Consider the following 15808-nt stretch of genomic DNA (forward strand, 5'->3'; position numbering starts at 1 on the left):
GGTGGTAGCATTGTGGTGCTGGAGGAGGCCCAAGATGGACATGTCACCTAGGGAGTGGAAGGGGTACTTAAAATGGTTGGTAACTGGGAGGTATTGTCACGTACAGAGCGCAGATGCTGTAGGAAATGGGCCCTGGTCTCACCAACGTAGAGGAGGCCATGTTGGGAGCAGTGGACACAGTTCACCAAGTTGGAGGATGTTCAGGTGAACCGCTGTTGGATATGAACAGTTCGCTTGGGCCTTGGATGGAGGTGAGGGGGGAATTGTAGGGTAGGTATAAAACTATGCAGGGATAGATGCTGGATGTGGTGTGATGGGGTTAGTGGGGAGTGTGGAGCAGACAAGGGAGCCACAGAGTTAGTGGTCCCTATGAACGGTAGGTAGGGGGTGGGAAGTATCTCTTTGGTCATAGGATTGGAATGTATGTGGCAGAAGTGGCGGAGAATGATAAGCTGGATGCGGAGGTTTGTGGTGTGATATGTGAGGACCAGGGGAATTCTGTCTTTATTTTTGTTGGGGGGGAGGGGTTTTGAGGGGAGAAGTGCAGGAAACACCAGAGATGAGGTTGAGGGCAGTTTTGATCACTGGACGGGGGATATTGCGGTCCTTGAAATAGGAGGACATCTGGGGTGTCAGAGAGGGGAATTCTCCATCTTGGGAGCAGATGCAGCAGAGATGGAGGAATAGGGAGTAAGGGATCACATTGTTGGGGGAGGGTGGGTGTGAGGAGGTGTAGTCCAGGTAGCTATGGGAGTCGGTGGGCTTGCAATAGATGTTGTTAAGGCAGTTACCAGAGATGGAGACGGAAAGATCCAGAAAGGGGACGGAGGTATTGGAGATGGTCTAGGTGAATTTGAGGTTGGGGTAAAAGGTGTTAGTAAAATTGATGGACTGTTCAAGCTCCTTGTAGGAGCATAAGGCAGTACCGAAATAGTCATCAATGTCGGGGATGGTCCCAGTATAATAGCAGAAAAGGGACTGCCCCACTTATCCTACAAAGAGGCAGGCATAGCTTGGAACCATGCAGGTTCCCATGGTGACCATCTTAGTTTGTAGGAAAAGGAGGAGTTAAATGAAAAGTTCTGAGGAAGGGTCACCAGACCTGAAATGTTAACTCTGATATTTTATCTTCACAGATGCTGTCAGACTTGCTGAGCATTTCCAGCAACTTCTTTTTTTTGCTCCTGATTGACAGCATCCACAGTCCTTTCAGTTTTTAAAGAAGAACTTGTTCAGGGTAGGGACGAGAAGTAGATGAATGTCGGTGGAGGGGGACTGTTTGGGCCTGCAGAATAGGAAGAAACAGAAGCAGAAGCAGAAGGCTTTTATGCCATCTGCATTGGGGGGACACAAATGTAAAGTGATTGAATGTACATAGTGAGGTGTTGGGGGCCAGGGAACTGGAAGTCTTGGAGGAGGTGGAGGAAGTGGCTAGTGTCCCAGATGTAGGTGGGGAGTTACTGGATCAGGGGTAAAAAGACAGGGACAAGGCAGGCAGAGATGAGTTCAGTGGGTTAGGAGCAGGCAGGGACAATGGGTCTGCCGGGGAAGTCATGTTTGTGGATTTTGGGAAGGAAATAGAAACAGGCGGTGTAGCATTGGGGAATGATGAGGTTGGAGGCTGTGGGTGGAAGGTCACTGAGGTGATGAGGTTGTGAATGGTCTGAGAGAAGATGGCTTGGTGGTCAGGGGTGTGGTTATAATCAAGAGAGCAGCAGGAGAAGGTGTCAGAGAATTGGCGCCTGGCATTGGTGATGTAAAGGTCAGTGTGCCATACCACTACCATGTGTACCCCCCAACCCCTATCTGCGGGTTTGATGGCGATATTAGGGTTGGAGCGGAGGACTACATGTTCTGTGGGAGAGAGTTTGGAGTGAGTGAGAGGGGTAGAGAGATGGACATGATCGATTTTGAAATGGTGATTGGAAGTGAAGAGGTTGATGGAGGGTAGGAGGCTGTGGATGGTGTACAGGAGATTGAGGTTTGTTCGAGCAGGAGAAGGGGGTGTGTTAGCCTCCCTGTCAAAGAAATAGTTGCAGAGACAGAGGTGGTGGAAGAAGAGTTTGACATTCAGACATGAATGGAAATCATTGATGTGTGGGTACAGGGGAATGAAGGTGAGTCCTTTGCTGAGGACTGATCATTCGTCCTCAGTGAGGGGGAGGTCTGGGGGGATGGTGAAGACCCGACGGGGCTTGGGGCTGGGGTTGGGTGTAAAGTTAGAGCTGGGAGTTGGGTTGGAGACTGTCTCAGGAGCAGAAGTGACAAGTCATTGGTGGTGGTGTCACTGTCAGTGAAAGTGACATCAGCGAGAAAGTTTGAGGTAACCATGTGGTAAATGGCGCCAGGCACATTGAGAGGGAATTCTTGGATAGGATCGGGTTCCGGGATGTGGAAGAGGCCTGTGTTTGGTGGTAAGCACAGGCAAGCTTAGTGTATGTACGGTTTTTTTGGTGTCTGATAGGATGGAGAAAAAGTGTTGGTTGTGGCTTGGGTCCTTCGCAGAATGTAAAACAGAAGCATCCTTTGCAGGTCTGGGAAATGGAGGCACTGAGATGGGGTAAGGTTGATTGTCCTGCCAGAAGCTGGGTGCATTGCTGAGACCGTGTTTTTGAGGATCCACAGAGAAAACCATTTTTGGGGCTCTGGATGCACCGTAGGTAGGGGTTGTCATGGTTTTGGCCAAATTGGGATGTCAATCCTGCCTTGGGATACCACAGCCCAATGGCCTAAACATAGAATTCGCCAGTTTTAAAATCTCCCTCACCCCTGGCCTCATCCCATGTCCAGCCCTCCCTCCCATTCCAAGCCTCCTTGACCTGATACAACCTGTCCATCTTCTTCCCTACATATCCACCCTACCCTTCCTGCCGACCAATCCCTACTACCCTATGCATCCAACCTATCACCACCCCACCTACCTTTCCCCAGGCCCACCTATCCTCCCTTCCGCTTCCTTGACCTGATACAACCTGTCCATCTTCTCTCTCACCCATCTCACTGACCAATCCCCAGCACTCCCTACCTGCATTCACCTATCACCATCCCACTTAACTTTCTGAGCCCCATACTTCCTCTCACTATTTATTTTCTAGCTCCCTTCTCCTCCCCATTTCTGAAGAAGGATCCTGAGCTGAAACTTTCCTGCTCTTCTGATGCTGCCTGGCCCACTGTGTTCCTCTGGCTCCACACTGTTGTCTGTGACTCCAGAATTTGCAATTCTTGTCATCTCCATTCTCTTGAGTTCCCTGTTGAACATATTTGTTTCCATCTCCTGCACGTGCAGAAACATCCCAATTTGTGAAATGATCAATAAAAGGATGAAGGTTTTGGTTGATTATTGTTTAATGAGAGTCTGATGACTACAAGGATGATGCTTATTCATCTTTTTAATCCTAATTTATTACCTATTTTAGCACCTTCTCAGTATCTCAGGAACTGTTCCCTTTATAAATGTTACATCTGATTCTGAACTTATGGTTTTATAGGATGGTGCATTCCACATTTTCAAACCCATGTGTGATGAGTTTGTTTTTAAACAGCATGGCTCCATGGTATAGATTCCTTAAATTTACCCAAGAGTTAATCCTGATTAACATGTTAATTCTATTTGCAAAATTCCTCAATCAGATGATCCGTTACTTTCCTCAACTTCGAGGTATATAATTCAAGTTAGTTCCTTGATAAATAAGATTTACTCAGCTCTCACCTGGTGAATTGTTGTCGGCCTTTCCTCAAGAACAGTATAGTCTTCTGAAAGTAAAACACCGAAAGGTGCACTTACAAGTAAGGGCTCTTCAACCTTCTGGTATTCTGCAGAGGGACAAAAATTGAAATAAAAGTGAAATACATTCTACATGGTGACACATACCTGAGATTGTAGGTAAGTCTTAAGAGCCAGAGCTATTCCACAACTTTTCTTTGACAGTGGCAAAGTGACAAAACTTCAGAATGAAACAGTTGTGAGGAAGGCTTCTCTCTTTGCCATTCTAAGGCACCCTTTCTGGAGTTTAGCATTGTGACTTCCCAGCAGTAGGCGATGGCAAGCATTAATACAGTGTAAAAACCAGCAGATTTTGGACACGTTTATGTGACAGTATGATAGAAATCAAGCACCCCTATTTCCACTGTCATAACAAAAGTTAAAGATGCATCGAAATGCACAAATTCCCCAATTTAGATAACTGCATTGACTCATGTTAAAAGAAAGCATTGGAACAGTTTCCTGTATTTAACAGGAATTACTATTCAATACAAATGAACAGATTACACCTAAAGATATACAACAATGAATTGTTAACAAATAACTTTAATAGTCAAAATGCTCAATCCCCTTATAAACTCCCTCTGCATACACATGCAGACAGAAAAAAGAATTGATGTTATGGGTGAATGGAAAAACTAGGAATGCCATTTAGTGACGCTTTTCCACAAGGTTCTCTGAGATTTTGCTTTTGGCTTGCCAAGATGTGTTGTTCCTTGATCTGTCTTCTTTAGGTTCTTTCACTTGCTGGTGGCACTCTGGCTGGTTCAGATTTACAAAGTCTCCAACTTACTGGTTGAAAGCTAGAGCTTAACAGTAACTGGTGAAGGAGAATAAACTGGTTTACTTCAGATTTTAGATTTTTTTATTGCAAAGGAAGGACACAGCACCCTTTTTGGAGGTTCAAAGGCTTCATTCGCACCCACAATCTGTTCAGCTACCTTGAAGCCAATCAAGTAGTTGTTGGTGGTTGAAGGCCTTTGTCATTGACTACTGCTCACAACTCTTGACCAGTCAGCTAGCTTTTGCCAGCTGATTCTCAGTTTATACACAGCTGTTGGTGTCACTTCATCAGCAATTAATAGTTCCCCACTGGATGACCAAACAACAGTGTAAACAACATGAAATAACTCTACAGAGGCCTGTCACTAAACCACCCTTTATTCACATATTCATGGTACATGGACTCTGACCAGCTAACTCTGACTTAGTCACTAGAGTAGTGAGAACGTCTGAGACTCCTGTTTATATCTGCCAGCCAGAACTCCCTGGTTGGTGTTGTTAACCTGGGTCAGTCAGGAATCACATACTGAATGAGATCCACCGGGCCCTCATTCCAATTGCTACAAAGCACTTGTAGTAGACTGGTAACATACTTTTAAAAGGCCAACAATCCCTTCCACAATTTTTCATTTTTAAGACTATCCTTTTCCCATTTCAGTCTATCATAGAATCCCTACAGTGTGGAAACATGCCCTTCGGCCCAACAAGCCCACACTGACCCTCAGAGAATCCCACCCAGACCCATCCCCCTATAACCCACCTAATTGACACATCTCAGAATACTATGGGTAATTTATCATCGCCAGTCCACCTAACATGCACATCTTTGGATTGTGGGAGGAAACAGGAGCACCTGGACGAAACACAGGCAGACACAGGGAGAATGTGCAGACTCCACACAGACAGTTGCCCGAGGGTGGAATAGAACCTGGGGCCCTGATGCTATGAGGCAGCAGTGCTAACCACTGAGCCATTGTGCCAAAGCAAACTGATATTGCCGATATCACATAAAGCAGGTTATCTAAACCACTGAAGAGAATGAGTTTGCATTTAGATTAGTGTGATTATGACTTTTAGAGTAAATATAAGGCTTTGCAATTTCTTTCAATATGTTGTAAGTATGCATCAACATACGAAAAATGTAAATATTCAATTTAACTCTCGAAGCTGAGTCACATGTAGATACACGAGTTGCACAAGTATTTTTGCTTTCCAACAGTTTGCAGCATAGATCGTCTGAAACCAATCCAGATTAAATAGCTGAAATACTTACATATTAACACTGAGAGAGAAGTAGATAATTTTTTACAAATTGAACGTAATAATTTTCTATATAAATTTCATTTCATTTACATAATTTTAGATGGGGCATAAACCACTGCGGAAGAAATAATTGTAGTGTCATAGAAAAAGTGTACTATATTTGTTCATTACAAACTATATTAATGTACAGATGTTATTCTACAAAAAAAATCTCAATCAAATACAGTAATTAAATATGTTTAATGATGTTCACCAATGTTTGAACAATTTAAAAACACTGAACATTGAAGCCACACGTCATTTATGTGGAACAAGATTGACGAAAGAATATTTTTGTCCAATTAGTTAATCTTTCTATAGTGGACTGTAGCAGCTCAAACATTCGTATGTTTGGTTTTTATTTTAAAATATCTTTCATTTTCCTTCGCATTCCTTGCAAGGCCAACATTTGTTCCCATCCCTAACTGTCCTTTTGAAAATGCTGACAAGCCACCTACTTGAATGACTGCAGTTAACAGTGCTATTAGGAAATGTGTTCCAGGATTTTGATTCAGTGGCACTAAAGGAATCGTGATATAGTTCCAAACCATCTGAAGGGGTCTTGCAGATGTTTCCATGTTTCTTTGTTCCTTATTCTTGTAAGTGATAGAAGGTAGTGTTGAAGAGGCCTTGGCAAGTTGCTGCGGTGCATCTTGTAGATTGTGCAAACAACTGTCACTTTACACCCATGATAGAGTGAGTAGATGTTTAAGGTTCTGATGACGTTCTGATCAAGTGGACTGGTTTGCTTTGAATAGTTTCGAGCTTCTGGAATTGTTGAGGTATTGTTTATGAGATTTGCAGTTGTTTGATATTATCTTGGGCAATCTGATTGAAGTTAAGCTGAACTGATAGCCTGCTTCATTCTTCCTGTTCAAACTTCTCTTACTCTTAATCCTTCTCTTACTCTTGCACTGATTTTTCAATGGATAAACAGGGTGACTCCTGTTTTAATTGCAACACATTCTATCACTTTTAACTGTTTTCTAAACTTTGTTTTCTGTGTTAATTTTCTGGTGTCTTTCAAGTCTTTTCTATTATTAGTCACCTTGATTCCTTATATTCTAGACATTTTACTTTATATAAACTGGGTAGAAAGACTGGTAAAATTTGTGAGTTATTTGCAGTTCAAATACAAATTTTACTACCATTTCTGATATTAACTACAAGGATCAAGGGTTGGGATAAAGCACCTAACAAAGCAAGCAGAAACTTAAGAACTTTATTCAAAGCAATTCATTTAGCTCGTTAGGACTACCTATGGCAGTTTAATTGAAGTGGCTGCCATTTCCTGCTTGGTTGAACAAGTTAGCCACTCGTAGGAAGAATAAACAGCCTCTCCAGGTCAGGTGAATGTTTTCTTCTTGGGTTCACTGAGAAGCAGGATTATTCCACTCTACCCCATGATGAGGAAAGCTTTGGTGTGTGGTCCTGGACTTGTCAGCATCACTGCTGATTTTTGTTGCCTTCTCTGTCAGCTGTAGATGAAGTGTGTCAGCCATATTTAAATGAAACCCAGTAGTTAAACTTTCCAGAGTTTCCTGCTACTAACTGGGGCTGCACAACCAGCTTGTCAGAACAGCTTTCTACCTGTAAATTCCACTGAGTTAAAATCTATCCCGTCATGTATCTGTTGCAGTTCTGGAATGAGGCATGAACCAAGATTGATTTAGAGGTGAGTGTGTCTAGTAAATTTGTGCTAAGTTTAGTGACTGTTTACCAACGTTGTACTGCCAGCAGGAAAAATAAGCCTTCAGAAAAACATGAACAGTCCAACAAATTTCTGATATATACATTATAGCATACATGACTCCTAGCTGCAAATATGAGGACAATAAAATGAAAGCAGCTCAGAAGTCCAAACTTCCCTTGAAAATTCATGATTTCCAGAGACGCCATTGTTAACCTGCTCCAGCTGTTATCTGTCTAAGTATCTTGAGTAGATTTATAACTTGGGTTGTGGATGCTGCAGTTAATTCACTCGTCAAGCTGGTTTGTTAGTTCACTGACATTTCATTACTCTGCGGGATAACATCATCAGTGTCGCCTTTGGTGAAGTGCGGTTGTGCTTTCCCACCTGGTATTTAAACTGTGGGGTCCATTGGAATTGCTTATGTCATTTCAGATTTTTCTTTGCAGTGCTGTATATATAGGGTCTAATTCTACATGTTTATTGATGGCCTTCTTGGTGGAGAACCAAGCCTCTAGAAATTCCTGTGCTTGTCTCTATTTGGCCTGTTCGAGGATCTTGATGTTGTCCCAATCAAGTAAGTACTGGTCATGTCTTTCTGTTACTAGTTGGAGTTCATATATCCTTGTGGCTGGCTTCCTTCCTGTCTGCCCAATATAATGTTTATCACAGTCTTTGCATGGGATCTTGAATATCAAGTTGGTTCTGCCCAGAGTGGGTAAGTATCTATCTCTAGCAAGTGCTTTTACCTTGGAATATATCAATGATGTGTACATGAAATGAAACCTGTGCTTGATTGATTTGTTTGAATTTTGTAGCCAGAGATTCTTCTCCTCCTTGAGGCAGAGTATTGTTGGTGAAAGTGAGAATGAATTCTGATTCTCCAGGGTTTGTCCTTTCAGTGCAAACATAGTGAATTCCGGTGAAGGGTAATTACTCCTGATATTTCAGCGTTGGCTCCACATTTTTGAACCGAAACTGACAAGTTTCAAAGACTACCCTTGGGAATTAAAACAAATGTATACAATAAGTTTCAGTGAATCCAAAAACAGTGGAAGTAGGCACTCATGTTATTTTCTGTGAGTGAACCCCAACAGGAAGAAAAGCAGAATGTTGATTACCGTTCACAGTAGTTTAATACAGTGCTACCAAATATGGAAGACAAAGCTCCAAATGTCAATGAAACCTGAATCTTTGTCAGAATGTCCTGTGGCTCAGTCTCACAGCACAATAGGAATAGATTCTGAAATTTTCTCAGCCAAACTTGCTGGATGCTTCTCTTTGTATTATTGGTGATGATTACAGTGTGAGGTCTGGTGGCATTGCATAAGATTAAGGCAAACCATGGTGTGCGTACATATAGATCGGAGAAAGTGATTTGAGTATTCAAACTTAGAAACACATGACCACCATGACAAAATGCCTACTGTGTTCAGTGACTGTTCTAATTTCACCCTGCAAGACCTGCCATTATACATAACCACATAGCCACACTCAAAGACAAGTTGCAGAAGCACTTCTTGGACTTGGGTAGATGTAGCAACTTCCCTGGTGATATGTATGATATTTGCCCTCAGCTCGTGGTGTCTATATATGAATGGGCTGCTCATGACTCCTAAAAGTAATGGCCCTTTGTACTCAATTTGATCTCAGATATCTGTTCTTTGTTTTAAAATCTAATTCACTTCAAAATTTGTCTTTCACAGTATGATCCAAGTGACAAATACAACCTAACAACATATTTTCTTTTGTCTTTCAGGAAACAGTAGAATATGCCTTCCTTATAATTTTTACAATTGAAACATTTTTGAAGATTATAGCATATGGACTGCTGTTACACCCCAATGCTTATGTAAGAAATGGATGGAACTTGATGGACTTTGTAATTGTAATTGTGGGGTAAGTCTAATTTATAATGTAATCCAATGTAACTAACTATTCTAATTCCTTGGAATTATTTAAATAACCAGGTTATTTATAATTCAGAATATTATGAAATGCCGGGTGGGTAGTTTATTGGCATAGAATCCACATAATTTAGATAATCGTTATATAGCTTGAAAATTCTGCTGTTCTTTACATTCCTGCATGTGTTTCTTTACATCAATGAAAAACATAAAGGAATTTTAATTTTTTTATTGTCATTGGTTCCATATAGTGCATAGTAATTCCTTAAACTTATGATATTATTGTTTATATCACCTATACTACTTAACTTTGAGAAACTTAGGCTGTATTTTCCACTTGATGTCGTTGACAGTGTGGAGCTAGACTGCATGCTTGTGACCAGTATCAGAGCACAAAGTGATCCTAATTCTGTGGTAACCCTCCAAGTAGCTGAAGAGTGTCTGAGACTGTTGATCAAATGACCTGTTTCCTCATCATTACTGTGGTGTTGCTTTCTGTTCTTCAATTGGGGTTGTTTGTGACTTGACAGGCAGCTGTTATTGGTGTTTTGGGTGAGGAAAGGAGGTGAAATGAGCAACAAAATGTTATAATTTCAGCTGAAGTCTCAGATGTATAAGTCAGATACCAGATGGAAATCCGTCTTGATAAATTGTTTTATTTTTCAATTGATAAGGCAGCTGTCCCTGAAACATAAGTATTCAATGCTACAGATATTGTTTTAATAGAAAACAGCAATTTATTATACAAAACAAATGAAAATGCAGGAGTCTTAACCAAGCTATTTATAGATAACGCAGTATGAAAGATTCAAAACACAGTAAAAATACAATCCACTGAATCCTATCCTCAACACTTTCCACTATTCAAACACCAGAGAGAATTCTCTTCTCTATCACACTTTTAGTTTGAACTCAATTTTTTTTCAATTTGTAGTCTTGAGATTTTGTTAGGCTCTTTCTGGATTATTCACAGACCTCTGCTTAGATTTTCTAAGCTGCAATTTAACTCCTCTGGTTTCTAATCAAACACTTCTGTTCTGGAGCTTTGAAATGAAAATTCTTACATTGAGATATCCTATTTCCTAACAGTTGTAAATTCGTATTTCTGGATGTGAGTTTGCTCGCTGAGCTGGAGGGTTAGTTTTCAGACGTTTCGTCACCATTCTAGGTAATGTCATCAGTGAGCCTCCGAAGAAGCGCTGGTGTGATGTCCCGCTTTCAATTTATCTGTTTAGGTTTCCTTGGGTTGGTGATGTCATTTCAATGCTAATGAACTTAAAAGACCCTATACAGACAACAAGCAAAACGAACGTCATCCACAAAATACCTTGCAAGAACTGTGACAAACACTACATTAGACAAACAATCAGAAAGCTAGCCACCAGGATACATGAACATCAACTAGCCACAAAACAACATGATCCACTATCTCTAGCATCCTTACACACAGATGAGGAAGGACACCACTTTGATTGGGACAACACATCCATCGTAGGACAAGCCAAACAGAGACACGCACGAGAATTCCTAGAAGCATGGCATTCCAACCGGAACTCCATCAACAAACACATTGAATTGGAGCCAATCTATCATCCTCTGAGAAAAAGAACAGGAAATGACATCAACACAGGAAATGACATCACCAACCCAAGGAAACCTAACCAGATAAATAGAAAGCGGGACATCACACCAGTGCTTCACCAGAGGCTCACTGATGATGTTACCTAGAATGGTGACGAAATGTCTGAAAATGAACCTTCCAGCTCAGCGAGCCAACTCACATCCAGAACCTCAACCTGAGCTGCAAAACTTCTCAAAACTCACTAAACTCATTTGTTGTGGAGAAGCAATTTTGTATATCCCACTTCAGCTAGGACTTTTATGAATTGAAACTAAAAAAATTCCAAGCTATGGCTTTTTCTCCCAAAGCCATGCAAATCCTGATTCTTCTCAACTGAAAGCAAGCTAATTCTCTTCATTGTTTACCCTGTTAATTCATAAAACTCTTCCAAAACATTATTACCCTCCCCACTACACTCGTGCACACAATCACACTCTGACACATTCTTTCCCTGTTTCATAGATGTACTGGTTTTAAAAAATGTGATTCTAGAAGTACTGACAAGTTAATCCAAGTCCAAAATTTAAACTTTAAAATAAGTTATATTTATACATATATAAATCACTAAACATACTCCACATCTTCCCAAAGAATAATAAAAATGCCTGTAAGAGGCAATTTCATTACCCTTTTAAAAATAACAAAAACAATATTTCTATGCCACATTAGCATCAGTAGCATATTGGCATTAAACATTCATTTGTGTTACAGATCACCCATATTTTACATAAGTCCATCAGCACCATGTTATACAGTGTCCTTCATAAATGCTGTTGATAAAGCATCCACAATAACATTTTATTTTAGAGCTCTGTTGAAATAATTACAAGTTCTCATCATAAGACTTTTCCTTGAAACTCAGAGGATTGTCATCCATATGAAAATACCAGTTTCTTTCACATAGTTAGTGATGTATATGTCAAAATGATGTAGAACCAACTTGTGACTCAATGTCTCCTTTTCAATTGTTTATTATACCTTATTGGGATAACACGCTAGAATTCAAGCCTGGCTATTCCTGGAGTCATCGCAAAAGTTATAAGATTTTTTAAAAGCATGCAGTATTCCTCAATCTGCCTAACATTGAGATGCAGGTTGACAGAAAATATGGGCCGGGCTTCTGTACATAATAAGAATGGCTATTTATTATAAATAAATACAATGTAGCTACAGGTGAAGAATTATGAACTATCGGCATTACCAGTTAAAACTCATACTTGCTTCTAAGCTCCCTCTTAACTACACAGATAAATACAGATATTGACAAAAAATGGACATTGAACAGAGAAAACTGGGAAAACAGTTTGGTAGTCTCTATTTGCAGGAGTTGCTGAGATGGTTCTTGAGCAGACCAGAATGCTGCTTCTCAGTCTTCCTTCTCTGGATAATTTCACTGGTTTTCAGCAGGCACAGCACGTCTGGTTCACGCTTATAAAAGTCAAAACTTATTGCAACCACTGAAGGCAAAATAAATTGGTATTCTTCAGATTTAAATTTGCTTTTACAGCAGAGAACTTACACAGCACCTGAGCTCGTGAAGATCTGATAACTTCTCCCGCTGTTGGTTTGAGCCCCAAGCTTTTCAGAAACCGAAGAATGAATCACAGTTTTTGGTAGGCTGATAGCATTGCTCTGTGTACAGGTGACTAGTTAGCAGTCAGGTTGTTGTTGCAGCTGAAGCCCCATATGTACATACCCTTGGTACTGCAGCTTGTCTGCACCTTCTTCTACTACTACTAAAACCAGCAGCTATGTAAACGTTTATAATGAGTGTTAGATTACTTGCTTTCAAACGATGCAGTAACCCTTCAGCAATCCTGAGTTCTTTTAAACCCATTCTTTTACCATTTTAGTCTACAAAAGAGTAGAAAAATAAAATGGTACTGCCTTTACATGTTTATAAGTTTGCTGACATGCAGTTCTGTTTCTTTGAAAAATGATTGACAAGCCTTTGATCCCCATCTTGGCATTTCCAGTCAGACCTCTGCTGAAGATGATTTTGCTTGCACCGTCAGCCAATTTGAATGGCTTCCCATAATCTAGTTGGGCTAAAATAGGTAGCATTTTCAACAATATTTTTAGTTTTCAAAGGCACTGTGACATTCCTGCATCCATTTAAATTTTTTGTCTAACTTCAAAAATGTATTAAAGGATTAATGCAGTGCTAAAGTTCTGGAAAAATGCAGTAAAATCTATTCATGCCACATAAATCAATTTCACATTTTGTTATAGGCCAGAGAAAATCCAAAATATCTCTTCTTTTCACTGCTGTTGAAGCTGCTTTGTCTTTTCCCACTGTGTGGATCGAATAGGTAGCTTTTTCTTTGGCAAATTCATTAATAGCCAGACTTATAAACAAATTGTTTTTTGTAGCTGATGAAGCAGTTCAATTAAATGCTGTAAATGTCTTTCCCAGGTGTGATTGGAAATAAAATCAAAACATCAGTCTGAATATAGGCCCGAAACGTCAGCTTTTGTGCTCCTGAGATGCTGCTTGGCCTGCTGTGTTCATCCAGCTCCACACTTTGTTATCTTGGATTCTCCAGCATCTGCAGTTCCCATTATCACTGATACAATTTTAACCCCACTGCGAAGCCTCTTCCAGGGATGCCTAACCTGAAGAAGTTACCCTCCTCCCTCTGGACCATCCTCAGGGAATCTCTCTCCCACTGCAACTCCCTTGTCTCTCCATGTTTGGTCCGCCTCCCCCTCTCTCCCTATTTATTCCAGTTCCCTCTCCCCATCCCCCTCTCTGATGAAGGGTCTTGGCCGGAAATGTCAGCTTTTGTGCTCCTGAGATGCTGCTTGGCCTGCTGTGTTCATCCAGCTCCACACTTTGTTATCTTGTCTGAATATCACAGTTGCTTAGTGCTTGAATGACCTTATTGGTTAATCATTGGAACATTGCTGGTGCATTTTTCATTCCAAATGGCATGTCTTTACAATGTTGTCCATGTGGTTTTGCAAAAGGCAATGTTACCTTTCTTTATCAGTCAATGGAGCTTGCCAATATTCCTTCAGGAAGTCAGTTGAGATGTGTTTCCAACTCATTCATTGCAGAACTTCAATCTAGGAATAGGTTACAAGTCTACTTTCAGCAGTTTATTGACCTTGCAATTGTCAGTACGGAAGCATTGTGACATATTCAGTCTTGGTGCCATCATAGTAGGTGAGCTGCGTAACATCATTGTCCATCGTGAACTTAATTTCTTCCTTTACCTGAGTTCATCTCCCTGGATTGAATCTGGAAAGGTGTTGTTCGATCGGCAGCATAATTCCCACATTAACATCGTGAACAACCAAAATTGTTATTCCTGACTTGTTCCCACAAATTGATTTACAATTCCATAATAGCTGTCAATGTCATTTTGGTAGCTCTCTAGAAGATAACAGGTGATACAATCAAACCTTTTAAACACCTGAATATCATCCAACCTAATTCTTGGAAGGTTAACTTTAGCATTTTAAATTTAAGAGGAGACAATGGGCTAGTAATATCTTTAGACTATTAACCCAGAGACCTAGCTCCTCAGGCTTTGAATCCTACCGTGGCAGCTGTATTCAGAGTCTAATGATGACCATGACCGTTGTTGACTGCCAGAGAAAAACCCATCTGGTTCACTAGTGCAGTGCCCTAAAGGAAGGAAACTGCTGCCCTTACCCATATTGGTCAACTGGGTGACTTGGTGTGACTCCAAACTCTCAGAAATATGGATGACTTTTAACTGCTCTCCAGGCAATTTGGGTTAAGCAATAAATCCTAGCCTGGCCAGACATGCTCATATCCCATGAATGAATATGTTGAGAAAAGTATATGATTTATTCTTCAATTGTTCTGATATTTTTATATTTCATTCCCTCCTTCATTCATTACCATAAGTACACTTTTCTTGGATTGTCCTTGTCATTATATCCCTTGATCATGTTGACATGGCATACCTGCTGATTGCTTCTGTTGTCTGGAGCACTCAGTTTACGTGATTCACTTTCTTTTTGATTTGATAATGACTAGCGAACCTTGATTTTAATCATTCCCCTGAGACAGGTAGCAACACTGATATCTTTGTCTCCATCAACAAACTGTCCAATTTGGGCCTTTATAATCTGCTCTAATTTTCACTTTTTGTTGAGCACTCTTCAAATTTTTTTTTAGCTAACTCTCACACCTCGGTCAGTTTCTCTCTGAAATTCAGAATGTAGATTGTGAACTTTGGTTTACGAATTAACTAATCTCCTCATTTTATGCCCATACATTTGCTACAAAGGTGTAAATCCTGTTAATTCATTGGGTGTTTCCCAATGCCAAATAATAGCAAAAGAATTCCTTTATCGTAATGATTAGGACATTGTTGACAATGAGCTCTAATTACGGTCTTCAAAATCTGCAGCAAAGACAGAGTCCAAAGTCTAACTGACGCCAAGATTCAGGATATCTCTAAACAAAAATAGAAGGTGCTGGAAAAGCTGGAAGAACTATTCTGAGGAAGGATCGCCAGACTGAAATGTTAACTCTGATTTTTTGTTCACAGTTGCTGCCAGACCTGCTGAGCTTTTCCAGCAACCTCTGCTTTTGTTCACGATTTTAGCCATCCACAGTTCCTTCAGCTTTTCTTCAGGATATCTCTTCTGGGCTGCAAAAAAACTTGGAGAGCAAGGGGAAGGATCGAGTTTTTGTGGTCCTCATAGGTACCAATGACATAGGTAGAACTAAGAAAGAGGGATTGCTGAGGGTTTGTGAGCAA

At 40.6% G+C, this 15808-nt stretch overlaps 1 protein-coding gene across 3 annotated transcripts in view; it reads left to right on the forward strand.

The window, feature by feature from the left end:
* LOC125460565 (voltage-dependent L-type calcium channel subunit alpha-1D-like) overlaps positions 1-15808 on the forward strand; it is a 556326-nt gene that overhangs the window by 162282 nt on the left and 378236 nt on the right. For all 3 annotated transcript variants that reach the window (XM_059649877.1, XM_059649878.1, XM_059649879.1), the window contains exon 4: positions 9298-9437. In XM_059649877.1, coding sequence (XP_059505860.1) covers positions 9298-9437 — 140 coding nt within the window. The remainder of the gene's footprint in view (positions 1-9297; positions 9438-15808) is intronic.

This window comes from Stegostoma tigrinum, chromosome 11, assembly GCF_030684315.1.
Source record: "Stegostoma tigrinum isolate sSteTig4 chromosome 11, sSteTig4.hap1, whole genome shotgun sequence".
In the NCBI taxonomy this organism is placed as follows: domain Eukaryota; kingdom Metazoa; phylum Chordata; class Chondrichthyes; order Orectolobiformes; family Stegostomatidae; genus Stegostoma; species Stegostoma tigrinum.